The following is a 24,289-nucleotide window of genomic DNA, read 5'->3' on the forward strand; positions in this document are numbered from 1 at the left end:
GCAGGTGCTAAACCGCTGAGCCACCCCGGGATCCTCTTACTGGAGTCTAGATAGAGATAAAAACACAGAATGAAAATCCAACGTTTTCCAAAGAGCACAAATAATTCACGACCTTGTTGACGCACGTTCAGTGAGGCCTTCTAAACATCTACTAAACACTCTCAGCTCACACGCACTGGATGCGTACTTTGTGCCACTCTTAACAAGCATTCTATAGGCGTCGTCTCACGGATTTAACAAATGCAGTACATATTTACTTGATACCTACTACAAACCGGCCATGTGTTAGGTTCTTGTCCTTCTCCGAGAGACTGAAGAATACAAAGGGGCTCTTGGTTTTTTGTGTCCTCCTTTTGAAACAAATACGATTTGAAATCCCCAGCCAGATCTATCTTCTCAGAGTAGAGTGTAATTTTTTAATGAGAAGGAAGGCATCCACATTAAGGCTCTATTTTTTTTTTCCACTGTTATCTTAATACTCACATAATTAGCCTATGTTGACAGCACGCCTGACGGGGCACGTCCGGGAGAAAACAGGGTCAGATACTTAGAGTTACTCCAGATTCCTTTGTCCTGAGCTTGGCTGCAAGGGATGGGCACCATCTGACTTCGTTTTCCTATCTGTGGAAAGAAAAGAATCTATATCCGTTTGACGGAGGAATCTGTCCCCAGAATGAATGGATCTAATCTTGCTGGTAAGAGTGGAGCGAATTGCTTACCTTCTTCCTAGAGATGCATCAGCCTCTCACTCAGCGGGGCACTAATTACAATACTTTTATGAGTAATTTGCTTAAAGGGACTCGGGAAACTAGAGACAATTCAAGTTCGGTAGGTACCGAACTCTCTTCTCCTGCAAATGAATGAACCAAATATGAAGGGGGCCTTAAGGCTTATGGAGCCTCCTGGCAGGACCAGCGTGAATCGAAAAACAAGATGCTGGGATGGGAGCACAAAACGATGTAACTGCTCAGAAAACAGTTCACGTCCTTAAAAAAGAAATGTACAGAACCACAAAGTCTAAACACCCTTTTAGGCATTCACTATTTATCGTGCTGCCTCCAGAAATGTAAGGTTTGATTAAAGGGGGATGATAACCTCCAAACACGCATTGTGGGCTTGGTTCATTTAAACAATTACAGGCACACACCTCTCTGCAGTCTTTTTTTTTTTTTTTTTTTTAGTTTGTAAACAGCAAAAAGAACCGAACATCTAATTTTTGAAATTCTTCTGGCTTTTCTTTTTGACCTTTGGTATTTGTATGTATTGACGATCTCTAAACCATCGTACAAAAACACCTTGAAGTGTCAAGCTTTAAAAATGAGTCTTCTTTTCTCTTTCTCCTGTGCAGCTTGGATTATCTTGGCCTTGTCAAAATACATTCTCTAGTTAGAGGTTGGAAATATTTCCCTCCTGGCTCCAAAGTATTGATTTTCTCCAACACTCAGCTCTGTCAGTCAGCTGAAGGGGTGAAAGGTGAAAGTTCACCCAGCACTGCTTGGCTTTACCTTCCTATTAATGTCATGCCCTTTCCACATTTGATCAGTTTATGTGATCACCAATCATACAGGACCGGAACGGCCCCTACTCTCCCTATAAGGACACACTGCAGTCACCAGGAGACGCTAAAGCAATTCCCCGGATGGACACTGGGCCTCTGAATAGGGCCGAAGATGTGGCCGGCAGTTCCTTTAATGTTTACCCTTTTTTGAAAGAAAATCACAGTTACATGACGGCTGGCTCGGTGTAGGCCGTTCTACATTCTTATGTGAAAATTAAAGACGCACATTCGCCACTTAATGAGCCCTCAGCGATGACCTATTTTGTTCGTCTTGCTTCTCCTGGAAACCAATGGCACCCATTACCTCAGGGATTCACATTCAGCTCCAAACTGAGTCCTAAATGAAATGAATCTAATGATCTCCGCCCGGCACCCCCGCCCCCCGACTCCGGGGCAGCCAACCCACCTCAAGAAGTCTGACAGGATGGAATCCGGTACAACGAAGCCTATTTAGGAGCAAGTTTGGGCGGAGATGGAGCGACACGCGTGCAGTTCCCTTGCCCAAACCACAGAGGGTGCTGTTGAGTTGCTGGCAGGAGTCGGGTCACACTTGGGCTGCGTCTTCCGGGTCGTCTGTCCCGCTGTCCTTTGTGACAAGTTTGCCTTTCCTGAAGCTAGCTCTCCTCGGGGGAAATGAGGAATTGTGCACAGACAGAAGGCTTACTTTGGTACCGAAGGGAGGCGGGGGAGAAAGCATATGGATTTCAACTGAGAATGTTTACGAAGAGTGAACAATGTTTTTAATGAGAAAAACAATCTTCAGAACAATTCCGTTTTATTTAACACACGTATGTACACAGGGACATTCAGCACATATAGAATCTATTAAGTGGAAATGTCTTGAGAGGCAGACATTTTAATTCAGTCGCTGCACACAGCGAGCTCAATCATCACATTTTCATACAGGTGTCACGTCATGTCATCTTCTGCTTGTAAATCACCACGGAAGCCACATATGTCTCTACGTTTACAAGGATAGGTCCAAATACGGTGCCGACGAAATCAATAAGACACTAAAAGCATACACTGGGATGACAATACAAAGTTTACCTCAGTGCTGAGAAGTCTAAGCTGTGATCAAGTCTGGGACAGTAGTTGTCAAAAGAGCCAAGGGGAGATTTGTGGTAACAAGAAGGCAAATGCTCATTTAGCGGTTAGAGACGTCTAACCCTCAGGTATCATCCGCCCCATGTGTATGGTAGGGCTATCCTACTGGCCAATGACAGCATGTGGGATGGGCTGGCCTGTGGCCACTGCCCCGATGTCTGGCCCCTGGGCCCCGCGCTTGTTCGAGGCCTCCGTGGTGCGGGCCACGGTGTGTCTGTGGTGGCCTGCCACTGTCTCACACCTTTTTCCTGATGCATCTTGTTTTAAAAAACTCTCTAAGGTATACTTTTGCATCATCATTCCGAAACAACTTTGTAGTCTAGAATAAATTAATCCCTATTTAAGTTCATAAAGTAAACATGTGCTGGGTATCGAGAAGACTCGGGAGCCCACTGGAAAAAACCAAGCGCGTCTTTTGTTAACCGCAAGTTTCTTTACCTATATTGAACACAACGGGCATGTTCACCAAATGAATACATCTACACTGTATAGTTCTTTGTTTCTTCCTTGGAAACTACATATATAATCTTTATAAATACAATGTACATGCATGTGGCATAAATTCACTTTTAAAAGAACACTCAAAGTCTTAAAACCAAGAAACAGTACAGGTTCGCCATCAATGCAAATAACATACTTCATATCAACAGGAAAGAGACGTTCCAGTGCTCTTAATTTCTTAACATGTTCTTTAAAAATCTGTTTCAATAAAATGACACATGTATTTGTTCCTGGACTGTGATCCTTTTTTTTTTTTTTTTTTTTGTATATTACATGAACTCTGACAGTCTATGCTTTTCCAATTAAATGTTCCCATTATCATTTTGGTTCCTCTGTAAACTTCATATTTGCTCTGAATTTAAGAAGTCATTTTGTTTTGGTATTTAATAAACCATTGTGCCTAGCCAACAAATCGACTAACCAAACCACCAAATCCCCAACTATGTACAGATCAAGATTTGTTAGGAGGAGCAATTCATACAAAATGTTATTTTATGGATTTTTTTTTCCATCACCATGAGCAAGAACCAGCATAATTTGACAGAAGGAGAAGAAAGCGACCTAGTTAAAGCTTCCTTTGAAGTATGATGAACACCCTCCTTGCAGTGTTGGCTCAAATAACTTGAGAGCCCTCACGTTTTATACGTACTCCTGAAGGCTTGTGCCGTAGTTACTAATTTTCTAGGATACTTGTGTAAAAGGGATGCTTTGTTTTTAATTGATCAGTTCGAAGGCTGAACTGTAGCTATTACATAACTGACGTAGGTCGTACATGTGGGGACTACAGGTCTGTGAGGTTTCTGGAGGGATGGGATAAGGTCTTTTTTAAAAGGACCTGTAGCAACAGACATAGAATCTTATTTAGTATATATGCTATGCTTCCAAACTCAGTTCTCTATTATAAAAGCCCATTTAAGAGATTATACTGACTGGATAATTACATTAACTAGATCATAAATAGTGATGATTTTTATTTCAAACTACTAAATATACTATTGAGCAGGATATGAGCATTTTAGAAGGCTAGGTGTCTGGGAAACTGTATTCTCTTGTGAGGAGGAACTTTTTTTTTTTTTTTTGGTCTATTTTCTCATTAATCTCAAATCTGTTAGGTGTTAATAAAGCAGTAGTGGCTAAACCCTAGGAAATTGTAGTGAGTAGTTTCCTAGCAATCATAGGGCGGGGGTGGGTGGGTGGGGACCAACCATGTAAACACCGAATCTTTTTGGTAAACAATAATGTATTTCAGGAAATCCAAAGGAAAATAACTTTGCTAATTAGGACTGCCACATGACCTCCAAACCCAATGTCAACACCACCAGGTTCAAGCAGCAGTTCGGGGGGCGGGGGGGGGGGTAGCTCTATGAAAATGCTGATCCGGGCTGGGAATGCAATCACAGTGTTTACTGAATTTGAGGCTTCTGGTGCACCAAGCAACAGGGGTGCTCCTAGGGACCGGACACCCCCCCACCCCGGCCGGGGGAACAAAATGACCTAGTGTCACGGACAGGCCCCATCCTGCAGCGCGGCGTGTGCAGGCCTCGGCGTCAGACAGGGGACACGAGCGGGAGTGTGCCCCGAGAGCCATGCAGGGGTGACAGGGCCTCGGCCGCACCCCGGGTGACGCGGGCGGGCACTGAGGAACGATCCGCGCGGGGAAGGACAGAGCAACCCGGCAGGCGGCCGCGTCAGACCATGAAGCGATGCTCCCGCCCGTCGTGGGCCATGAGGATGACGTTGCGGTTGGAGGTCCAGATGAGCCGGGCCAGCCGGAGCGCGCCGTGGGAGCCGGGCGAGGCGGGCTGCACGGGCGGCACCTGGTACGTCTTGATGCAGCGCAGCTGCGGCGCCGAGTTGAGCATGCCGATGCTCCCCAGCAGCGAGGTGTTCATCTGCGGGGACAGGGGACGGGGGCACACGTGTCACTGGAAGGACGCTGCTGCGGCCGCGAGCTCTGCCTGGGCTTCCCCTGGGCAGCAGTCCGAGCCCGGCCCGGAGGGGCGCCCGGCGGGGCGGGAGGCCGCTCGGGGCTGTTACAAGGACGCAGCACCCATCCGGAGAATCCTACCCTGGGCAGGCCCTGCCACGCGGGAGGCACCCGTCTGTGGGAAGGGGGCTGAGATGCCAACGCCCCTTCGGCCGGACGGTGTCTGGCCACGCCGGGTCGGGGCTCAAACCTCCCCCCTTCCCGCCTCACCTGCTTTTTACAGAATTCAGTCTCGGGAAAGCTCTGGTTCATTCTGAAGGGGAAAGCCAGAGCCAACCGCATCTCAGCACGGTTATCTGTGGCTGTTTTGCTGCCTCGCTGAACAGAGAGCACCTGAGTGCTTTCCTGGGAGTGTATTTTTATCAGCTGATTTCTGCTTTTTTGGTGGCTTTTCGGGATTTGATTTGAATTTTAAGTTCTCTTAATCCATTCACGGTAGTGAAAAATAACGTGGAAACTATGGCTGGTGAACGACCATGCATTCGGCCCAAGGGCTACACACCAAGTGCAGGGCAGTTATCTCAGTGAACTGTTACCTGAGCAACGGGGTCGGAAGAATCCTGCAGATTCTAAATGTTACTCAACAATGTGTTTCAATAGATACCTTTTGTGCTATTGCAAATCACATGGAAAACATACTGAAAATCAGAAAAGAGGTCTCAGAAATACTATTTTTCTTTACGCTAATTTTCATTTCCAATTCTCTTCTTCAGTATAGCCCCCATCTAAATTCATATGACTCTAGGGTTTTGCGTAAAGCATGCAGATTATGATTCAATGTATACAAATGGTTGACACACAAAACCTTGGCAAATCCTGTAAGATGTGTTATTGCTGGTATCATGCTCTGCATTTGGATCAGTGCAAAATATAAGCCATTCTTTTTTCTGGCCCTTCTCAGCAGCACGATGGTGTCAGAGGGCGTAAATCATGGCATCTCTAGCAGGATGCGTGCAGGCTCCACTGACATTTTCACAATTTAAATCATCTTGAGTAATAACCCTTTTAAGATGACTAATGTTACTGATTTTCCTGCATTAATAATAGTGCCGAACACAACACAGAGGTGAAAAAAAATCACTAGTGTACGAGGTCACATTTTAAAACCAAATGTATGGTTATCATTAACTCTTTCTGTTAAAGTTAACATTTAAAACTAGACAGTACTTTACTGTCATCCTCCAAAAACTTCTTTCCCTGCTTCTTTCTCCCCTTTTTCCAAAAACGCCATAAAAGACAAAAATCAATGTCTTGTTGCTTTCTGAAGGTTCCCAAATAGCTTAAATATAAATAGTGGTGGTGAGCTTGATTTGATAGTTCTCACTTGAACAAAAAGTAACAGTACATAATAATTTAGTTCTCTAACAGAACAGATCCAAATGATCCAGAAAATTGGTGGTTAAAATTAACTGGCACCAATAGGCATACTGTGCTTTAAAAAAAACAACAACAACAACAACTCATTTCTCAGTTGATAAATAACTACAAAGTGTTTTTCATTCTTTATGGATTTTCTATGAAAATATGTATGAAGCCTGAGTTCTGCTGGTGGCTCCAAGTGCTAAGGGTATCCAACATGCTCAGCCACTTCCTTATTTTTAATTATTTCCTGCAAAATTTAGCCACATAAAAGACATGGGGTGAGGGCCAAGGGGAGACAGGGAGAGAGTACGTTACTGGAATGCTACAGATGGAAAAACGATACCAAGAAGCCCATCATTCCGTTTGGGTTCTCCATATAAGCTGAGCCAGCTCATGAATGATTGATACAACATTTGATGATCTGATAAATACCCCTGGAAGGGTTGCACAGCCTCTCCGCCTCAGAACAGGGCTAGTGAGGTTCTAGGCGGGACTGCACTGCTACACTTGCGTACAGCTGAAACGATGAAGACCCTCAGGTGACAATAACGTGATGCTCCTCAGACCATGCTTTCCCCGTGACCTCTTCAGTTTAGAGATAATCTGACATAGTAAGGGTGAGTATTCCTTTTCCCAAAAAGCTCAGCCAAAGAACACTCACCGAAACTACAAACCGTGCTGTTACTCGATATTCATGTTTTCTTGACCAGTGACCGACTTACAAACAACGTGAAAGGGCAGTCTGAGCTTTGAATGAGTACGAGCTACCTGGAGTTTGAGTATTTGGTAACCTTACATTTTTTTCTTGATAACAAAGATAATACTCATTATGGAACATTTAAATAATAAAGAGAAGTATAAAAGGAAGAGCAAAAGTCCCCTGAAATCTTACTTCCCAAGGACAATCACTAACATTTTGGTGAACTTCTTCCCAGACCTCCAAGTATAGGTCTGTATAAGGAGAAGCGAGTTTAAGGGTTTTTACATAAAACAGGCTCATATTAGAAGGCAGTTTTACAATCTGCCTTTTTCATTCGACAAAATGTTGAGAACCATCTTTTCATGTTAATGGCCACAGATTTACAGTATCCTTTCTAAAGGGCTGAATAGGATTCTACTTCGTGATGGAATACACAGCCATAAGCGATACCAGTGTCCATCTAATTTACTTTCAGCATTTCTGAGGAAGGATACTCACTAGTCGGACGGTAGTGGGTAAAATTTAGATGAAAGAATCATGGCTGTATTTGATTTCGTTGCTCAACTCCCCTCGTTCAAATACCAATGGCATGATACTCTGATGTGAAATATTCAACTAATAGGAATATGTTGTCAGAGGATCAAAGGGCTTGGAAGATTGCTGGGTGATGTCATTCCATAGCTGAATTTGTAAATAACTAAAAGGCAACTTTGGTTTTTCCCTTCCCTTTAAAAATAATGCTTCACAAAATCAGTTCTGTGAAGATTATTTTCTGAACACACAGAAACACATACAGATGTAATTCATCAAAACAGGAAGTGTTTTAATGCAATTCTCAGTGTAAGTAATGCTGCACACAAGCCTTTTACTAAGTCTCACTTGAGTAATTATCCAACCAATATTTCTCATTAACACTCATTTCTCAGCAAAGATTTTAATAGCTCATAGCTTTTGTAAGGTCCTGTATTAATAAGACTTCATTAAGTTTTCAAAATATATTACAGTACATTTACTGGAATAATATAAAAGTATTATCATACATCATTAGAACAAAACAATATGTATCTAAATAAATCAGCAAAGCCCATTTTGAGAGAGCAGCAGGAGATCCAGCATTGCTTTCTGGACTCTCTTTAATTCAAATCAACCTCCCACCCCCAACCTCTGGAAGAGGTTGTATTGTATTTTCTTGATGAAGCTGAAATGCTACTGTGCCTTCCACTTAAATTTCAACACCTAACAGGGTACAATTTAAGAAATGGGCTGTGTTTTACATCCTGACATTGGGTTTGGGGGCAAAAAGACTTGGTGTCGTCTGGGCTGCCCCTGTGCTCTGTGCACTGCCCACCCACAAGTGCGGATGGCACGAGGTGCCCTGGGAGCGGAGAGTGTGTGCGCCAAGGAAGCCTGCTGTGGCTCCAGTGTGCACGGACACACGTACAGGTGCACAGGTTCAAGTGTGCTTGGCAAAGCCCAGATGCAGCAGCAGGAGCCTGAAGAGGGGAACTGGAAGATGAGAAGTATCTCGAAAAGCTACCATCTATCTAATGAACGATCTTGAGCTCTGAGGTAAGAAAGGATGCTAACCGTAATTCCCTCAATGTGCTGTGCAGGAACTCTGATAAAGATAGAAAAAAAAAAATTCAAGGAAGGGATGAATATATCGAAACAGTACCCTGAACACCGAGGTAAGGGGAAAAAGCTTTATCACAGAAAACATCAGGAAACTACTGGAAACAGTTTCATATTAGGAGGCATTCCTTTATAAAACAAATTTTCTGAGAAAGTCAAATTGGACAAAAAACCAAAAAGATTTGTTTTTGCTTATTCCACAGAAGGAAGCATGGACCAAGCCAAGCTCTTGAAGCAGGGACTGTGGTTGCTGACTTGGGATCCTGAAGGCAGAGGCCAGCATCTGGCTCTTCAACGCCCAATGAGTACCAAATGAACGTGGAGCTTTATATAAACACTTCTCTGGGATTCCAAGAGCACAGGAAACAGCAAAAATCTGTATCAGAGTACATTTCGTGCAGAGAGGCCACTGTGTAGAAACACTAGTTGGCGGGAAAACCCTTTAGAGCAGCGCTGTTGCGAGGGTCTGCTTTGTGGACCCCTAACGGGCTGGTGGTGGGACTGTTGGGGGTGAGTGCAAACCTCAGGCCCCCGGTGGCCTGCTGTGGAAACGGGCACTGGTGAGACTTCCAAAGAAGAGAGTTTAATATAAGCCAATTAAGATGCTCAGAGATATATTCTGGGAGAAAAGATAATGAGAAAATAAACTGGAAAACTAAATTAGAGGAAGGGCAGGAAAAGTCTGTGACAGATTTGGAAGTTGTCATGCTTTAATAGCATGTTGTTAATTAAGCAATTTATTGTATCTGTTTTACATTTTATTAGCTATTGATTTTTTTTTAAAACCATCATCAAGTTGTGCTGAAGTCTTATTTAAATTTTCATTCTTTTTTTTTTAAGCTTTCAAGGCAATAAACTGAATCTCATAAAACATACTTGCATTCTAGGAAAGTAAAGGTAACAACCTAATTTTAAATTGGCTTTTCATGAGGGAGGGAGTTGATCATGTTTAATATTTTTTAATAATTATCAGGAGGAAGAGAATGAAAAAGATGGGATGGAGATTAATCACTGAGGATACAACAAGTTCTATTGTAAAAATTAGGCGCTCAAAGATAATATGCATTTTAATTAGAATTAAATACAGGCATTGTCATGAACTGCCATTCAATGATACTCGGGTTTTTGAAAAGGTTTTGATAGTTTGGGAAGGAAAAGCATTATATGGGGAATTCAGAATGCAAACAGAAGTGAGATAATATAAAAGGGGATCTGAGGGTGATATGTGGCTGCCTTTTCCCTGTGCCCTCTGCCGTGCTGGGGTCGCCTGCAGCCTTCGGCAGTGCCTCCCTGGCCAGGCCCTGAGGCATGCTGTGCCCTTGCTTACCACTGAAAGGCTGCTCCCTTTCCCTACACACCCGCTCGGCCCTACCCTTACCATCTGGCCCTTCCTCAGCATTACCCTGTCTCGGTTCAGACGTCACTTCCTCTTGTGAATCAGCCCCACCACCTTATTCTCAGGCTCCCCTTCTGTATCATGATTGCTTGCTTATTTACACGTGTCTCCCTCAGACTGCAAGCGCGGGGAGAGCAGACCCCACTCTCTCCAGATGGCTAAATATTCTCAGTGCACCCTGCATGCTAGCATGTGGCACACAATCAATCATAATAAATACCTGATATTTGTTGAAAGGAGAGAGGAGGGCAGGAGGAAGGGCTGGTGGGCAGGCATAACAGGAAGTCTTTCCAGCAACAGCAAATCATGCAGCATACTTCAAGACCCTGTAGCATCAACGCTTACCTGCCAGAAAGAAATGTGGCTGTCCGTATTTGAGTAGGTGGCAAGGTATCGTCCATCAGGAGCAAAGGCCACTGCAGTGATTGGTCCCTTGTGTCCATGGATTGTCTAAAATAAAATTCAGTCATTAATGGTCTGCATGCCACAGAACTATTACACACACACATGCTAATGCATTCAGTGCTGAACAAGTTATGCCATGGAGATTAGCAACCCTTATGTTCTTTACTTATAAAATCAGATTAGAAAGAGGGGAAAAGCAACCGAAGTTCTCTCAATGATATAGCCAAGGGCTTTATTTAATCTTGTTCTGAAGAATCTACCTGTATCTGAGTTGGGAGAACAGCATGAGTCCAAAGGGAAAAGCATAGATTACTGGGTAAACCAATGTGTTAATTCATTTATTTCCATTAGAAGGAAGAACTTTACAATTAATAAGGAAGGTAAGCAAGTGATCACCAAGTCTATGTAGGAGCCTCACTCATCTGAAATGAAAAACAAAGCTGTATCATAACATCCCTGTTCTGGAAAGAGTTAAAAACTATAATTTCAGCCCTTAATAATTATACATTTTTCATGTTTTATGCTTCATTTCCAACCAATAACACTGTGTTTAAATGCATATGGCTGCAATTAGTAAACACATAAGGGTACCTGCTGGAGGCTTGAGCACATATAAATCAAATACTATTAAAAACAAGTTAACGGGGATAATTTTGGACTTTTGCCAAATAGCTATCATTGATTTAACCATGAATTGAAAAAAGGGAGTTGTATTTTAGACTAGGTCTATGATAAAAGGTCTTTACTAATAAAAAATTATACTCCAGTTTAATCATATTAAGTTCTCAAAAATACTGGCACACTAAGCAAATTAGCATAATATGTATTAATATCCTTTTACTCAACTATTTAAGATCATACCTCTATCACATTAGCCAACATGCAGGGTGCTTATAAGTTATGGGTTGGTCTCCTTCCTTTGTCTGAAAGGAGTGGAGAAATACGTTCTCTTAGACTAGGACACTAGGAAGGTTCATTTCCATCTGCTATTTTTTGATGAACAGTTGTGAACCTTGAGTCTTGGTGGGAACATCAGGCTCATTATGTGACTCAGCCCCATACACACCGTAAATTTCAGGAAGAATATTCTCATGATTCAGAGCTGAGTGATTAAAATGAGGTAGAGACGGAGGAGAGAGGGATGGGTATACAGCCTGTTTTCTCAGTGCTCTTTGGATTTTGTTCTTTTCTGTCATTAGACTCTCAGGGCACTGTGAGATCCAAAACAATGCCTACTTTTCCACACTCAGAGAAAACATGTTATACTGGTAAAAACACGAGGCCTTGGGCTGGCAGAGAACACTGCTCTGAGTCAGGCTGCCTGGCTTGCATTTGGGCTCTACTATTTGCTGAAGGACCGAGGGCAAATGATGGGAGTTATTTAACCTCAGAGCACCCATGTCTAGAAAGCAGGAATGATGAGGAGGGGGATATTGATAATACCTGCCTCAAAGAGCTTTGTGAAGATTAAATGAGCTACTATATATATATATGTAGCACTCTGCATGATGGCACATAAGAACCCAATAAGTAATATTAATGCTTGTATTTCTCCTCCTTTCTTAAAGATGGCCAGATATATATATATTTGAAAGGTGCTAAGAGAGTAGATCTTAAATGTTCTCAGCAACAAAAAAGAAATGTAATTATGTGACAAGATAGAAGTGATAGCTAATGCTATGGTGGTAATCATTTTTTAATATATAAGTTTATCAAACCATCACATGTATACCTTAAACATATATAATATGTCAACTGTATCTCAATAAAACTGGGAAAAAATGATCAAATGTAAACAATCACAAAATTCGATTACTTGAGTATACAATTTAAGGGGAAAAAAATGCCCTAATCACATATCCCAGAATCAGTGTCAGCAAGCATACTAGGTAGTCTAAAAACAGATTTCATTAAACCTGTCATTAAACAGATATGGTAACTATCCATGGTGCTAGGCACTAATGTGCTAAATCAAGCAACAGGGTGAGTGTGGAGAATAATTATTCGGCCAACCACACTAAAGGGAAAATATTGTGGATGAGGGTAAAGAGCTTAACCAATTAAAAGGGGAAAACTGACAATTCCCACTTATTAGGTCAATTTAATGAGCTCATTGGAAAGTATCTTTAATTGTTTTTTAAAATCAAGATTCATTTCTGCTAAAAGTCTGAAAGCTTATGGGGCCAATTTAAAGCTATGTAATGGTTAAGACAGTTGATTGGTAAGGCCTTGCTTTAAAACAGAGGTTGCAAACTGAAGACCCATAAGCTGAAACCAGATTGTAGATGTGTCTGGTTTGGCCTGAAAAATGTTTTAAAAAATGTTTTCTGGGTCCATACTCTAATTCGTCAGATATCACGTAAAATTAAGATTTCTTGCCTCTCCTGAAAGACTGGAAGCTCTGGGCAATCCTGGACCTTTGTTTGTACATGGCCACAACAGCCAGGGATGAGCAGAGGCGGCCCCTTTGGGCTGGACACTTGCCCTCCAATTTCCCACACACGAGGGGGCCTGCGCAACTAACACCCGCTGCCTGGCTCCCTTATTTTCTGCTGGTCTCTCCTGGCATTTAATGCAACCCTTCCATTAATAATACTTGATTCAAAATATTTTCTTCTGCAGGAAATAAAAAGTGTTAGTGAGGATGTGGAGAAAAAGGAACCCTCACTACAGTGTTGGTAGGAATACAAATTGGTGTAGCCATTGTGGAAAACAGAATGGTGGCTCCTCAAAAAATTAAAAACAGAAATACCATATGACCCAGTAATTCTACTACTGAGCATTTACCCAAAGAAAATGAAAATACTAATTTGAAAAGATATATGCACCCCTATGTTTACTGTAGCATTATTTACAATAGCCAAGATATGGAAGCAACCTAAGTCCTTCAGTAAATGAATGGATAAGATGTGGTGTACATGCACATGCATGCGTGCAAATGCACAAATATTACACAGCCATAAAAAAAAAGATGAGAACATGTCACCTGTGACAACATGGACAGACCTAGAGGGCATATGCTAAATGAATTAAGTTAGACTGAAAAAGACAAATATCATATGATTTCACTTATATGCGGAATCTAAAAAATATATGAACAATGAAAAAGCAGAATCAGACCTATAAACACGGAGAACAAACTGATGCCAGAAGACAGAGGGGCGGGGAGGCCTGAAGGGAGGAGGGAATGGGTAAAATGGGTAAAAGGGAATGGGACATCTAAGCTTCCAGTTACTGAATATGTCATGGGAATAAAAGGCATAGCATAAGAAGTACAGTCAATGATGTTAAAATAGTGTTGTATGGTGACAGGTACTCACTTGTGGGGAGTACAGCATATGCATAAATTTGTGGAATCACTGTGGTACACCCAAAACTAATGTAACATTGTATGTCAACTGTACTCAGAAAATCCAAAAAAAAAAAAAACCCCAAAATAGTTTCTTCCATGCTCTGGGGTCCTGGTGTGCATCTAAAAGTGTCAGTAGACTAAAAGCTCCCCTAAGAAAAGCTGGCCCTTCTTGCAAGCCCCCCGAAGCCCAACTCTGTGTAAAGTGGATGATTCTGGTGTTTGGGCTCCTTAAATCTCAAAACAGAATGCTAAACCTGCCCTCTTTCACATTAGTATCCCTCCTTAATCAGCAGCCAGGATGTGCTTCCGACAATAAGAATGCAACAGTGAGTTGGCCGTAAACCAGCAGGTCCAGAAAAGTCTTCAAGAAATATTTTCATATTACGCCTTCATCTTTTACAGAGGGTGGGTATTTAAAACATCCACTTGACGATTACTTCTGGGTCGGCTGAGGACATCATCATTATGCTATCCAGTGCCTCTAACAGTAGACCCTGTGAATTAGATGTCATCTTGGACTTTTCTGGCAATACTATGTTTACCTTTCCAGATAAATGTCGTTGCTTTATCATGTAACAATAATTTCATAATCTTAACATGTGCTTGCTTTACTGCCAGGAGACCCAGAACTAAACGCATGCTCCTTCTAGGTGTGCAGTGGTCAGTACTTTCTCACTTCACAATCATTGTTCTGCTTCCACTTGTTGTGACTTCCCATTAGATACTGAACTTCATTTGTGAGTTTCTTTCAAGTCTGTTTTGGGCAAAGGGGGACTACTCTTAAGATCAGAACACACATGTGCACGTGCACACATGCTTAGATACTGCTAGGCACCCCACAGGGCATCTTAAAGCGGCCTAGAGAAAACCCTGGAACACTGACTGCAGCGTCCGCTCAGAGACCTGTTGTCTTGTAAGAAAGCAAGTACCACTCATGGTAGCTCAGGGAAGCTCACTGTTTTCAATGGTTTGCTACATCTGGTGAGTTCATTAAAATCTCAGCCTAAGAGGTGCTTCAGAACACAGTGTAATGGAAATGTGGCCATTGTCTTTTGTTCAGAATCTCTGAACTTCTCAGATCTGTGCAGGCACCACCTGAACAGACTTTAACCTCGCTTCGGCATTAGAGATGCAGCTGTGCGCGGATCACAGCGAACCTGTAAGCGCTCTGGATGGGCGAACCCCATGGCTGGCATCTGAAATGCTGAACTGTAAAGAACAGTTCCCAGGACAACAGGTTTCAAAATAAAAGAAGGTGTGGTCTGATATTTATATGCGAGTAAGCATCATGTCTTGTTACAGTTGTCGTCAAAGTAATTGCTATCTTGGAAAGACAGAAATGGAATATAAAGAAATTATTCTAATTCAAGAAGTGCTATGAACAATAAAAAGAATCAAGCAATTACCCTTCGCAGAAGACAGAGTGTTGAACTGTTAAACATCCCTTCCTGTTTTTCTTACCAAAGAAAAGGAACTGAAAGGCAGGATTAATAATGAGCAATACTTGCACTTGCCAAGCAGTTTTTAACAGGCACTTTCCACGTGCTTGGCAAAGAAATAAAATTAACCTTCCTGTACAGAGAAGGAATTTCTGTACACGGATTTTCAACAATGATATGGCCGGTGCCGTTGGAAACTAGGACTGTTGAGGATATCGTCTTTAAAACGGCTCTTTACGTGGCCTCTCCCTTGATACTCGCCTTCCAAATGACAAGTCTGAGAACTGAAACCAAATCGTTGGACTCTATTACACCTACTTTATAAGACTGAATGAGATCAAAGAGAACATTTTATATTTACTTGTAGGTCTCACTACTTCTTGAAAGGGGAGGAAAAAAACCCCAACCAAACAAAATACTTTACCACTTTTGACAGAAATTATGAAGAAAAGTACCTTACTCAAGTACTCAAGTAGGTAAGGTTTTACCATCCTGCGCACCATCCCAAGGGGAAGGTTTATAAACCATGGGCCTTGTATTTTATAGGACACGTGCTAAAACAACCTGGGAAATAAAAAGAGCTTGGACTGCACTGCCCTGGCCTCACCCGAGGTGTACAGGGGCTGAGAGAGAAGAAGGCCATGTCGACCGTAGGCCTTCTCAGGAAGCAGCATGGCTAGCTTAGGATTCAGACAGGCAGCTGTGATTTGGGGGTGCTTGAAAGGTCTGCTGAGCTGCAGATATGTCCCCACTTGGCTGCACATGGTCTCTGACATTTCTAGAAATACAATGAAGCTATTGGCTGAGCTCTGTTCTCTAGAATGTGTTCTGATGGAGACCACAAAGGGGATAAACATGCCTTCATGAAGCACAAGCATGGCCGGTGTCCTCAGTTCAAGGAGAGCCTGAATGAAGGGCGCCTACAGAGACAGCACACAGGTTGGAGGTGGGCCAGATAATCCGGGAAGCGAGTGCCTAGGTAGTTGGATGAGCCCGGAGGAGAAAAGGAGACTAATACCAAACGCCTACCAAGACCGACCTTTCCTAGTGCTGGTTCCTCTCAAAGATAACAGGCAACGCCACGGGAGGTTGAGGACATGCTCACCTCTGCCCCTCGGGCACCAACCATACATTCGACATCTCTCACAGATCGTGCCAAAGTCAGAGAAGGGCCGATGAGGACAGGGAGCCAGGCTGACGGGCATGCCTTCCTGACATCCCAGGAGCGAGGCCACTGATTTCATGGCTGGCTGGCAGGGAGGCAACCGCTCAGGGCAGAGACACGACAAAGACATCGCTCTGACAGCTCTGTTTGTCAGGCGATGCAGAGACTCATCAAAAAAGAGCCGTTTCAAAAGAGTTGAAAAGTTAAGAATTAATTACATTCCAGGAAAAAAACCCGCCTCCTTTCTTTTCTTTGAAGCAACCGATTTGTGAAACCTTTATTATATATTCAAGGTTCAACTGCTCAAAAAACAATAATTTAGGCAGATAATGGTATTAAAAAAAAAAAAAGTTTCACTTATGGGCGATTAGAAGACCCAAGTAAAATGTAATTACTGCTACGAACTAAGTCTTTTCCAGCCTTTTAGCACGTGGGCCCTTAAGGCCATATGACATTGCTGAGAATGCTGAAAGGTCACCTATTCTCTTCTGTACGTGAACAGGGCTCCTTAAAGCAGGCCAGATGGATGAAAATCTATTCTGTTTTCAATATCTCTAGAGAGGATTCTAAAACCTCTCCTGAGAACCCTTTTCTGTGTTAAACAGTGTATGTTGTCGGGAAATTTTTCCTTGTATCAAATCTAAATCCAAAATGCTACGGTGTAAGCCTGCTTCCTCTTGCTCTAGCCTCAGCAGAGATGGGGAGCACCCAGTCACCTATCAGCACCATAACCTTTTATAGACTGGAGGACTGTTAGCGCAACTTGCGCCCCCCCCCCCACTTTTTTGAAAACTTATTTTGTATTTTCAGGATTAAAAAAAAAAATCTCAGTGACTAGAATATTTCAAGTCTTATTTTCCAACTTTTTAATCACATCTGTGGCTTTTCCTTAAACTCTCTCCAAGCTTTCCCGATCATGCCATCTTAGAGTTGGATGGTACCTGAAAGCCACCTTATTTAACCACGTCTGAAAATGTGGAAGTTCAAACTGACTGAGCTGGCACTAGCAACTGGGTGTCTTCGTAGTTTCTCAGGACACCATGCAGGAAGACCCACACTGGGCTTATTTTACCAGAGCACTGCAACTGTGGCTGGTGAAAGCTTTGGTAAAGTTGCTGGCGTGCAGATGGCTGCCATGCAGAGTACCCCCAGTCATCCCTAGGAAAGCGAGGTGGGGACACCTGCGCCCAGTGGGTGGCCCTGGCTTGGGCCATATGCCTTGAGGGGGTTCCTCTGACAAGACCACATATTGCCAGTCCCTGTTTTCAATCCTTTTCCTCTCCGCTTTCCAAAAGTCATTTGTCCTAATTTTTGCTTCTGGCTCTTTATTTTCTTTCTTTCTTCTTTTTTCTTTTTCTGGCTCTTTATTTTCATTTAAAAATGTATTCCCACTCAATTATTGTCCAATGAGCCTATGCTGTTATTTGCTCTCTACAAATGTCTTGACACTTAAAACTATCTCTTTGGTGCTTAGAGAACACAGCTTCTAGCTTATGACTGTGATCACTGATAAGAATGATTTCTACAACTTGATACCTTAATTTAAAACAAAAAAAAGTTGGATTTATCAAAGGCCAACTGCAAAGCAGCTTTTGTCATCCTTCAAACAGATTCTAAAATTGTGCACCAAAAGGTACATACGTGTGCACTGCTGTGCTAGGCACTGCAGGGGATCCAAAAAGCATAAGGAGAAACGTTCACAGCACATGTCCCATACTTTTATATAAACTTCTTTGTCCTTACAGATTAACCCTATAAGAACACTACATTATCTCCCACCTTAAGAATGAAGAAACTGAGGTACAGAGAAGTGGAGTAACCGATTTTGCTTAGAATCCATGCAGTCTGGCTCAGCAGTCTGTTGCCTCACAGAATACCAGGTAAAAGAGAACTAACTATAAGCTGCCACGCTTCAATATCTATACACCTGATTTTCATATAACTGGTATTAGGTACATTACATTATACACCAATATTTCTTTTTTTTTTTTTTTTTAAGACTATTTAGTTTGGGGGGGGAGGGAAGGAGGGAGAGACAGAGAGAGAGACAGAGAGAGAGACAGAGAGAGAACGCACAAACGAGGGCAAGGGGCAGAGGGAGAAGGGCAGAGGGAGAAGCAGGCTCCCCGCTGAGCAGGGACCCCCGCCCCCCACCCCCCCCCCCGATGTGGGGCTTGATTCCAGGACCCTGGGATCATGATCTGAGCCACCCAGGTGCCCGTATACACCAATATTTTGACATGACTTTCCTGGGCCTGGCAACACAGATTTGGGGGGCTGTGTGGTGGTAACAGCAGGCTGCCTGAGAGCAGGGGCCACAGTGGAGCTAGGCCTTGCCTGGAAAGTGCCCACCGTCCCCAACACCAGGGGACAGGTGGCTTCCATATCCAGGGGTCCGGAGGAACATCCCTGGACTGCTGCAATCTCCCCTGCCCTCCGAGGACTGTGGACTGACAGCACTGCCTGGCAGCAAAAGGCCAGGTCTCCCAAGGGACATCATTCACCCGGGTGGTCCTACACAAGTGGGAAGAAGCACGTTCCTTGGCCCCCATACCAGTGGTAGGTGAAGAGAAACTCGTTCCTTGACCCAGTTCCCAGCAGTTTAAACATCTGAAGCAGAGGCTGAAAGACTAGAAGCTGCCATCTTTCTTCACTGGCTGGGAAGGAAGAGGATGGCCTGTGCTGGCTCCCCCGGGACACGCAGGCCACAGAATTTGATGGTCTCATCTCTCTCATCAGCAGCCTCCCTCCCTGGCCCTGGGTCCCATTCGCTCGACTGTGCCCCAAGGAATCACTATAAAATTAGGGGCCTCTTTCTCACTTGGGACACAAACCACAGAAACTGAAAGTACTGACCAGTAGGAAAGTAGGTGGTAAATATATCCTTTAAACTCTCTAGTATAAGAGAGACCAGTGTTTCTTATTGGCCGTACTATCTCCTACAGTGTAAGCACATAAGCCTAGATGCTGCCCTTTGGCAATTTTATAATGATTTTGAACAGAGATTCGAGGGTTGAAAATGGGTTGTTTATCTCTATAATTTCTTTCCTTGATGGAGGGCTGAGGCAATACTTGTTATTCACATTATGCCAACTCTATGATACAGACTCAACCCGTAGTGGCGGCTTCCCAGCCAAAGGGTATTGAAGCTATTCGACGAATTGAGTTTTCTATCACTATCTAATTGAAAAGAATATACATTCAGGGTGAAAGACAAGTAGATTTGGTATCATTTTAACATCTAAATGGAAAATAGATTTAAGGATAAATGTAATAAAGCGAGCTACCTTAAGTCTGATTATAAGATATAGTGTCTTTATTCCTAAACAGAGCTGCAGCATATACTGTCCATCTTCACGGACTCAAAGCTCCTTAACAGCCATTTGGGGATAAGCTAACTGACATAGATGAATTAAAGGAGCTTTTCAATATCTACATATTGGTAATCCTTATGACACAAGCAATAGTTTTTGAAATTTCTTTTGTGGAGGATTATACACCAACAAGCACATGCATGCATGTGCGTGTGTGCACACGCGCGCGCACACACACACACACACACACAAACACCTTATCCAAGAACAGTAAAAATCAACATAAATGCTCAAGATGGTTTTACTATTGTAATCTAGGCATTAGTAATAATTTCAGATTTTTATGATATGGAAGCTTCGATTTTCACCAATATCAATTATAAATGACCAAATTTGGGGATCCCTGGGTGGCTCAACAATTTAAGCACCTGCCTTCAGCCCAGGGCATGATCCTGGAGTTCTGGGATTGAGTTCCCACATTGGGCTCCCTGCATGGAGCCTGCTTCTCCCTCTGCCTATGTCTCTCTCTCTCTCTGTGTCTCATGAATAAATAACTAAAATCTTTAAAAATAAATAAATGACCAAACTTGACTTCTATTTTTTAAGATTTTTTATTTATGAGACAGCGAGAGAGAGAAAGAGAGAGAGAGAGAGAGAGAGAGAGAGAATGCGTGAGCATAAGCAGGGATGAGGGGCAGAGGGAGACAGAGGGAGAAGCAGCCCCCCCTGGAGCAGGGAGCCTGATGTGAGGCTCCATCCCAGGACCCCAGGATCATGACCTGAGCTGAAGGCAGACGCTTAACCAACTAAACCACGCAGGCACCCCCAAAATTCACTTTAAAAAGGAATAAGCAGGGGGGCACTTGACGGGATGAGCACTGGGTGTTATTCTGTATGTTGGTAAATTGAACACCAATAAAAAATTAATTTATTAAGAAATAGAAAAATAAAAAATGCTAAAAAAATAAAAAATAAAAAGGAATAAGCAAATAGAGAATAAACATTTAAGCTTTAGTTGCTTTCCAATCTTAAAATGTTATGGTCATCAAAACAACAGTCTTATAGTTAAATATATGTACTGGTTTTAGGGGTTTCACCCCCCCCTTCTATTCAATTGAGGAACTTTTTCAGACTCAAAGAATAAATTTTCCATAATTCTCACTTATTAATATTTAGGCGCTTCTTCCATCTCACACATGTTCATATGCACGCATGCACACACCCACCCCTCTTCTGCTTTAGTAGACCAAATAGTTTCAGGATGAAGTAACTATAAAATTTCCAATTAAGCTATACATAACTGATATGTTCTTTCTCTGCATGCTGAAATGATCAATTTTATATAGTCATACTTTGAAATGACATTTGCCAAAAACCCCAGACATCACAAACTTCCAATTATTTTAAAACATAATTATCACTAATTTTGGCTGATGAAATGACAGTAGTGCATCAGTATTGTGAGACGCTCAAGCTCAATAATGATATATCACACTAAAAAGTCTAAAGATGTAACTCAAACCATAACATTTTCATCAACATTTAAAAATAATTAGTCATATTTAAAGATGATTCATGGATACTGAAATATGGAATGCTGATGTGATTTAGATTAATGTGGTTCAGTTTTAAATAAAAAGAGTGAATAAACTGTCAAATATTCACATTATTGGTATAAAATAATTATAAAATGATTAAAGTGTATGACTCACATATGCTTCAAAAGTTACAGAAAATGTTTTCTTCAGATTTGGACAGACCCAGAGCTAAATGTTTTTTAAATCAGTATTTCTAATATAAACCTATTCAAACACAAGCTAGAAATCTTCAAATGAACAAAGTTTTGTTTTTATATTCCCAGACTGAAAACTGTGTTGTTAAATATTCAAAGGATTCTTAAGAATTGAACATAAAATGGTTAGATGATTTTTCAAAGAAGCTTGGAGAAAGTATATTTTTTTTAATAGATATTAATTTTTTAAAAGATTTTATTTATCCATGAGAGACACAGAGAGAGGCAGAGACACAGGTGGAAGGAGAAGCAGACTCTCTGAGGGGAGCCCAATGTGGGACTCGATTCTGGGACCCTGAGATCATGACCTGAGCCAAAGGCATATGCTCAACCACAGAGCCACCCAGGTGCCCCTAGGAGAATGTATCGTTAAAGGTAATACTGGGCCACAAAAGGAAAACCCAGTTGCTTTCGCTTGGAGCTCCCTAGAACAGGCAACTGTGCTGTTCATCTCGATCTCCTCTCAAATCCCTGTTGGCCCTCACACAGCAGGCCTGAAGCAGACACGTGCCCACCGTTAACTGGCGAACTCAGCACTTTTCGTGGGTTCTGATCTGGGACAAGGTAAACAGAAGATGGCTTTTGGCCTGAGTAGCAGGACACGGCCTTCACACATGTGCTCTCTTACCTCTCTTGCCAGGTATATACTGCCTGGTGATGCAAAACTGTCTTACATAGATTGTACTAAAGCTATGGAATTTATATTATTCAAAAACACATTTCGTATAGATTGACTTTCTTACCATTCCAAAAAAAGAAATCACCTAAGAAGTGTTCTAGGGGGTACCTGGTTGTCTCAGTCAGTTGAACGTTTGACTCTTTTTTTTTTTTTTAATTTTTATTTATTTATGATAGTCACAGAGAGAGAGAGAGAGAGAGGCAGAGACACAGGCAGAGGGAGAAGCAGGTTCCATGCACCCGGAGCCCGATGTGGGATTCAATCCCAGGTCTCCAGGATCGCACCTTGGGCCAAAGGCAGGCGCCAAACCGCTGCGCCACCCAGGGATCCCGAACGTTTGACTCTTGATTTGGGCTCAGGTCATGATCTCGGGGGTCCCATGTCAGGTTCCACACTTACCATGAGGTCCGCCTGAAATTCTCTCTCCCCCTCTGTTCTATCCTCACAATTGAATAACATGAATATACTTAAAAATGTTTACTAGGAGTTTATGACATCCTAGGGCTGTGTTGGAGTATAAAGATGAGGAACAACACCTGCCAGTGAATCTGGGAGAGGAGAGAGACTGACAATAAGCAGCTAATGTATAGTGTAATTAATGGCATAACAGACATGTGCGTAGGGTGTCAGGGAGAGAGAGACAGAAGCAGGCCCCCCCGGGGCAGGGAGCCTTATGTGAGGCTCCATCCCAGGATCCCAGGATCATGACACCCCAGTAGGGTGTCAGGCACTATTTGCTGTTCAGGGTAGGATTTGTCAGAACAAGGTACAGAGTTGAGGTGGTGCTTGAGTTGAGCTCTAGAGGAGAACAGAAATTGGCCAGAAACAGAAGGCCATCCTATGTGGAGAGATGAGTCTAGCAAACACGAAAGAGGTGTCCAGGAGAGCAGCGGGCGTTCCTGTGTCTCTCTGCCAACACAAGTGCAGGGGTCAGGGACACTAGGGAGAGACAGGGTTTGCAGATAAGACAAAAAGGCAGCTATGGCCAGGCTACATACCACCTTTTTGTTGTGCCAAGAAGTCTGGACTTAAGTTCACAGTCAACAGGGAGTTTCCTGAAGTTTTTAAAGAGAATGGTCAGATCAAATCTGTTCTAAGACAATGCTGGCAGAGGGAAAAGGGGAAAGGAACTAGGAGAGAAAACGACAAGGTAACAGTAGATGTAGTGGGTCAGTTAGGAATCGAATGAGGAACTGGATGCGGACACACACTGGGTACACAGGGATACCAGGACCTGGAAGGGAGGGTGTAAGAGAAAGAACATGTTTCTAGGTTGGGAGGACAAGAGAGAGCAGGTGGGAAACTGTAATGAGCTAGGTTTGGGATAGGCAGACAGTAGCTTGAGCAAGTAGTTGGAAATATGTCAGCAAGTTAGAAAGACGAATGTGGAACTCAGGAACAGGCTTAGGGAAGGAAAGACAGACTTGGGACTTACTAGCACACAGGGAGACGCTGTGGCACTGACCTGGCACTTGCCACTGGGCCTGGTGCCCAGCAGCCTCTCCGTGAGTATCTGTGAAATCACATATAAGTGACTAAGGGAACCCATGAGGAGCAGATGGCGAAAAGACAAAGATGAAAAGGACAAAGATGAAAAGGTAGAGGTCCCTACCACTGGAAGGGCCGGGCAGAGAAGAAAGAGCTAAATGAAACGGTTTTGGACTATGATAACATTTTATCTTTTAAATAACAATCCTTTATCAAGTAGTAATTATCCAAGTTGGAGATCAGGAAATAAATTAATAAACGGTCAAATTTCTAGAATCAAACACAGGTATGTGAATTAGAATTAAATTTGTAATTAACTACCAATACTAGTTAGTTGCCCAAACTGATAGTCTAATTTCTCTAATTTTAACTTTGCTTATTAATTTCATCAGTTCTCCACAGCTTTCAATAT

At 42.6% G+C, this 24,289-nt stretch overlaps 1 protein-coding gene across 4 annotated transcripts in view; it reads right to left on the bottom strand.

The window, feature by feature from the left end:
- Positions 1-2,295: 2,295 nt before the first annotated feature.
- WDR7 (WD repeat domain 7) overlaps positions 2,296-24,289 on the bottom strand; it is a 353,142-nt gene continuing 331,148 nt past the window's right edge. For all 4 annotated transcript variants that reach the window (XM_038525932.1, XM_038525930.1, XM_038525933.1 and 1 more), the window contains 2 exons: positions 10,589-10,693; positions 2,296-5,058 (listed from right to left, as the gene is read on the bottom strand). In XM_038525932.1, the coding sequence (XP_038381860.1) occupies positions 4,855-5,058; positions 10,589-10,693 (309 nt within the window). In that variant the 3' untranslated portion in view covers positions 2,296-4,854. The remainder of the gene's footprint in view (positions 5,059-10,588; positions 10,694-24,289) is intronic.

This window comes from Canis lupus, chromosome 1 (genome assembly GCF_011100685.1).
Source record: "Canis lupus familiaris isolate Mischka breed German Shepherd chromosome 1, alternate assembly UU_Cfam_GSD_1.0, whole genome shotgun sequence".
NCBI lineage: Eukaryota > Metazoa > Chordata > Mammalia > Carnivora > Canidae > Canis > Canis lupus.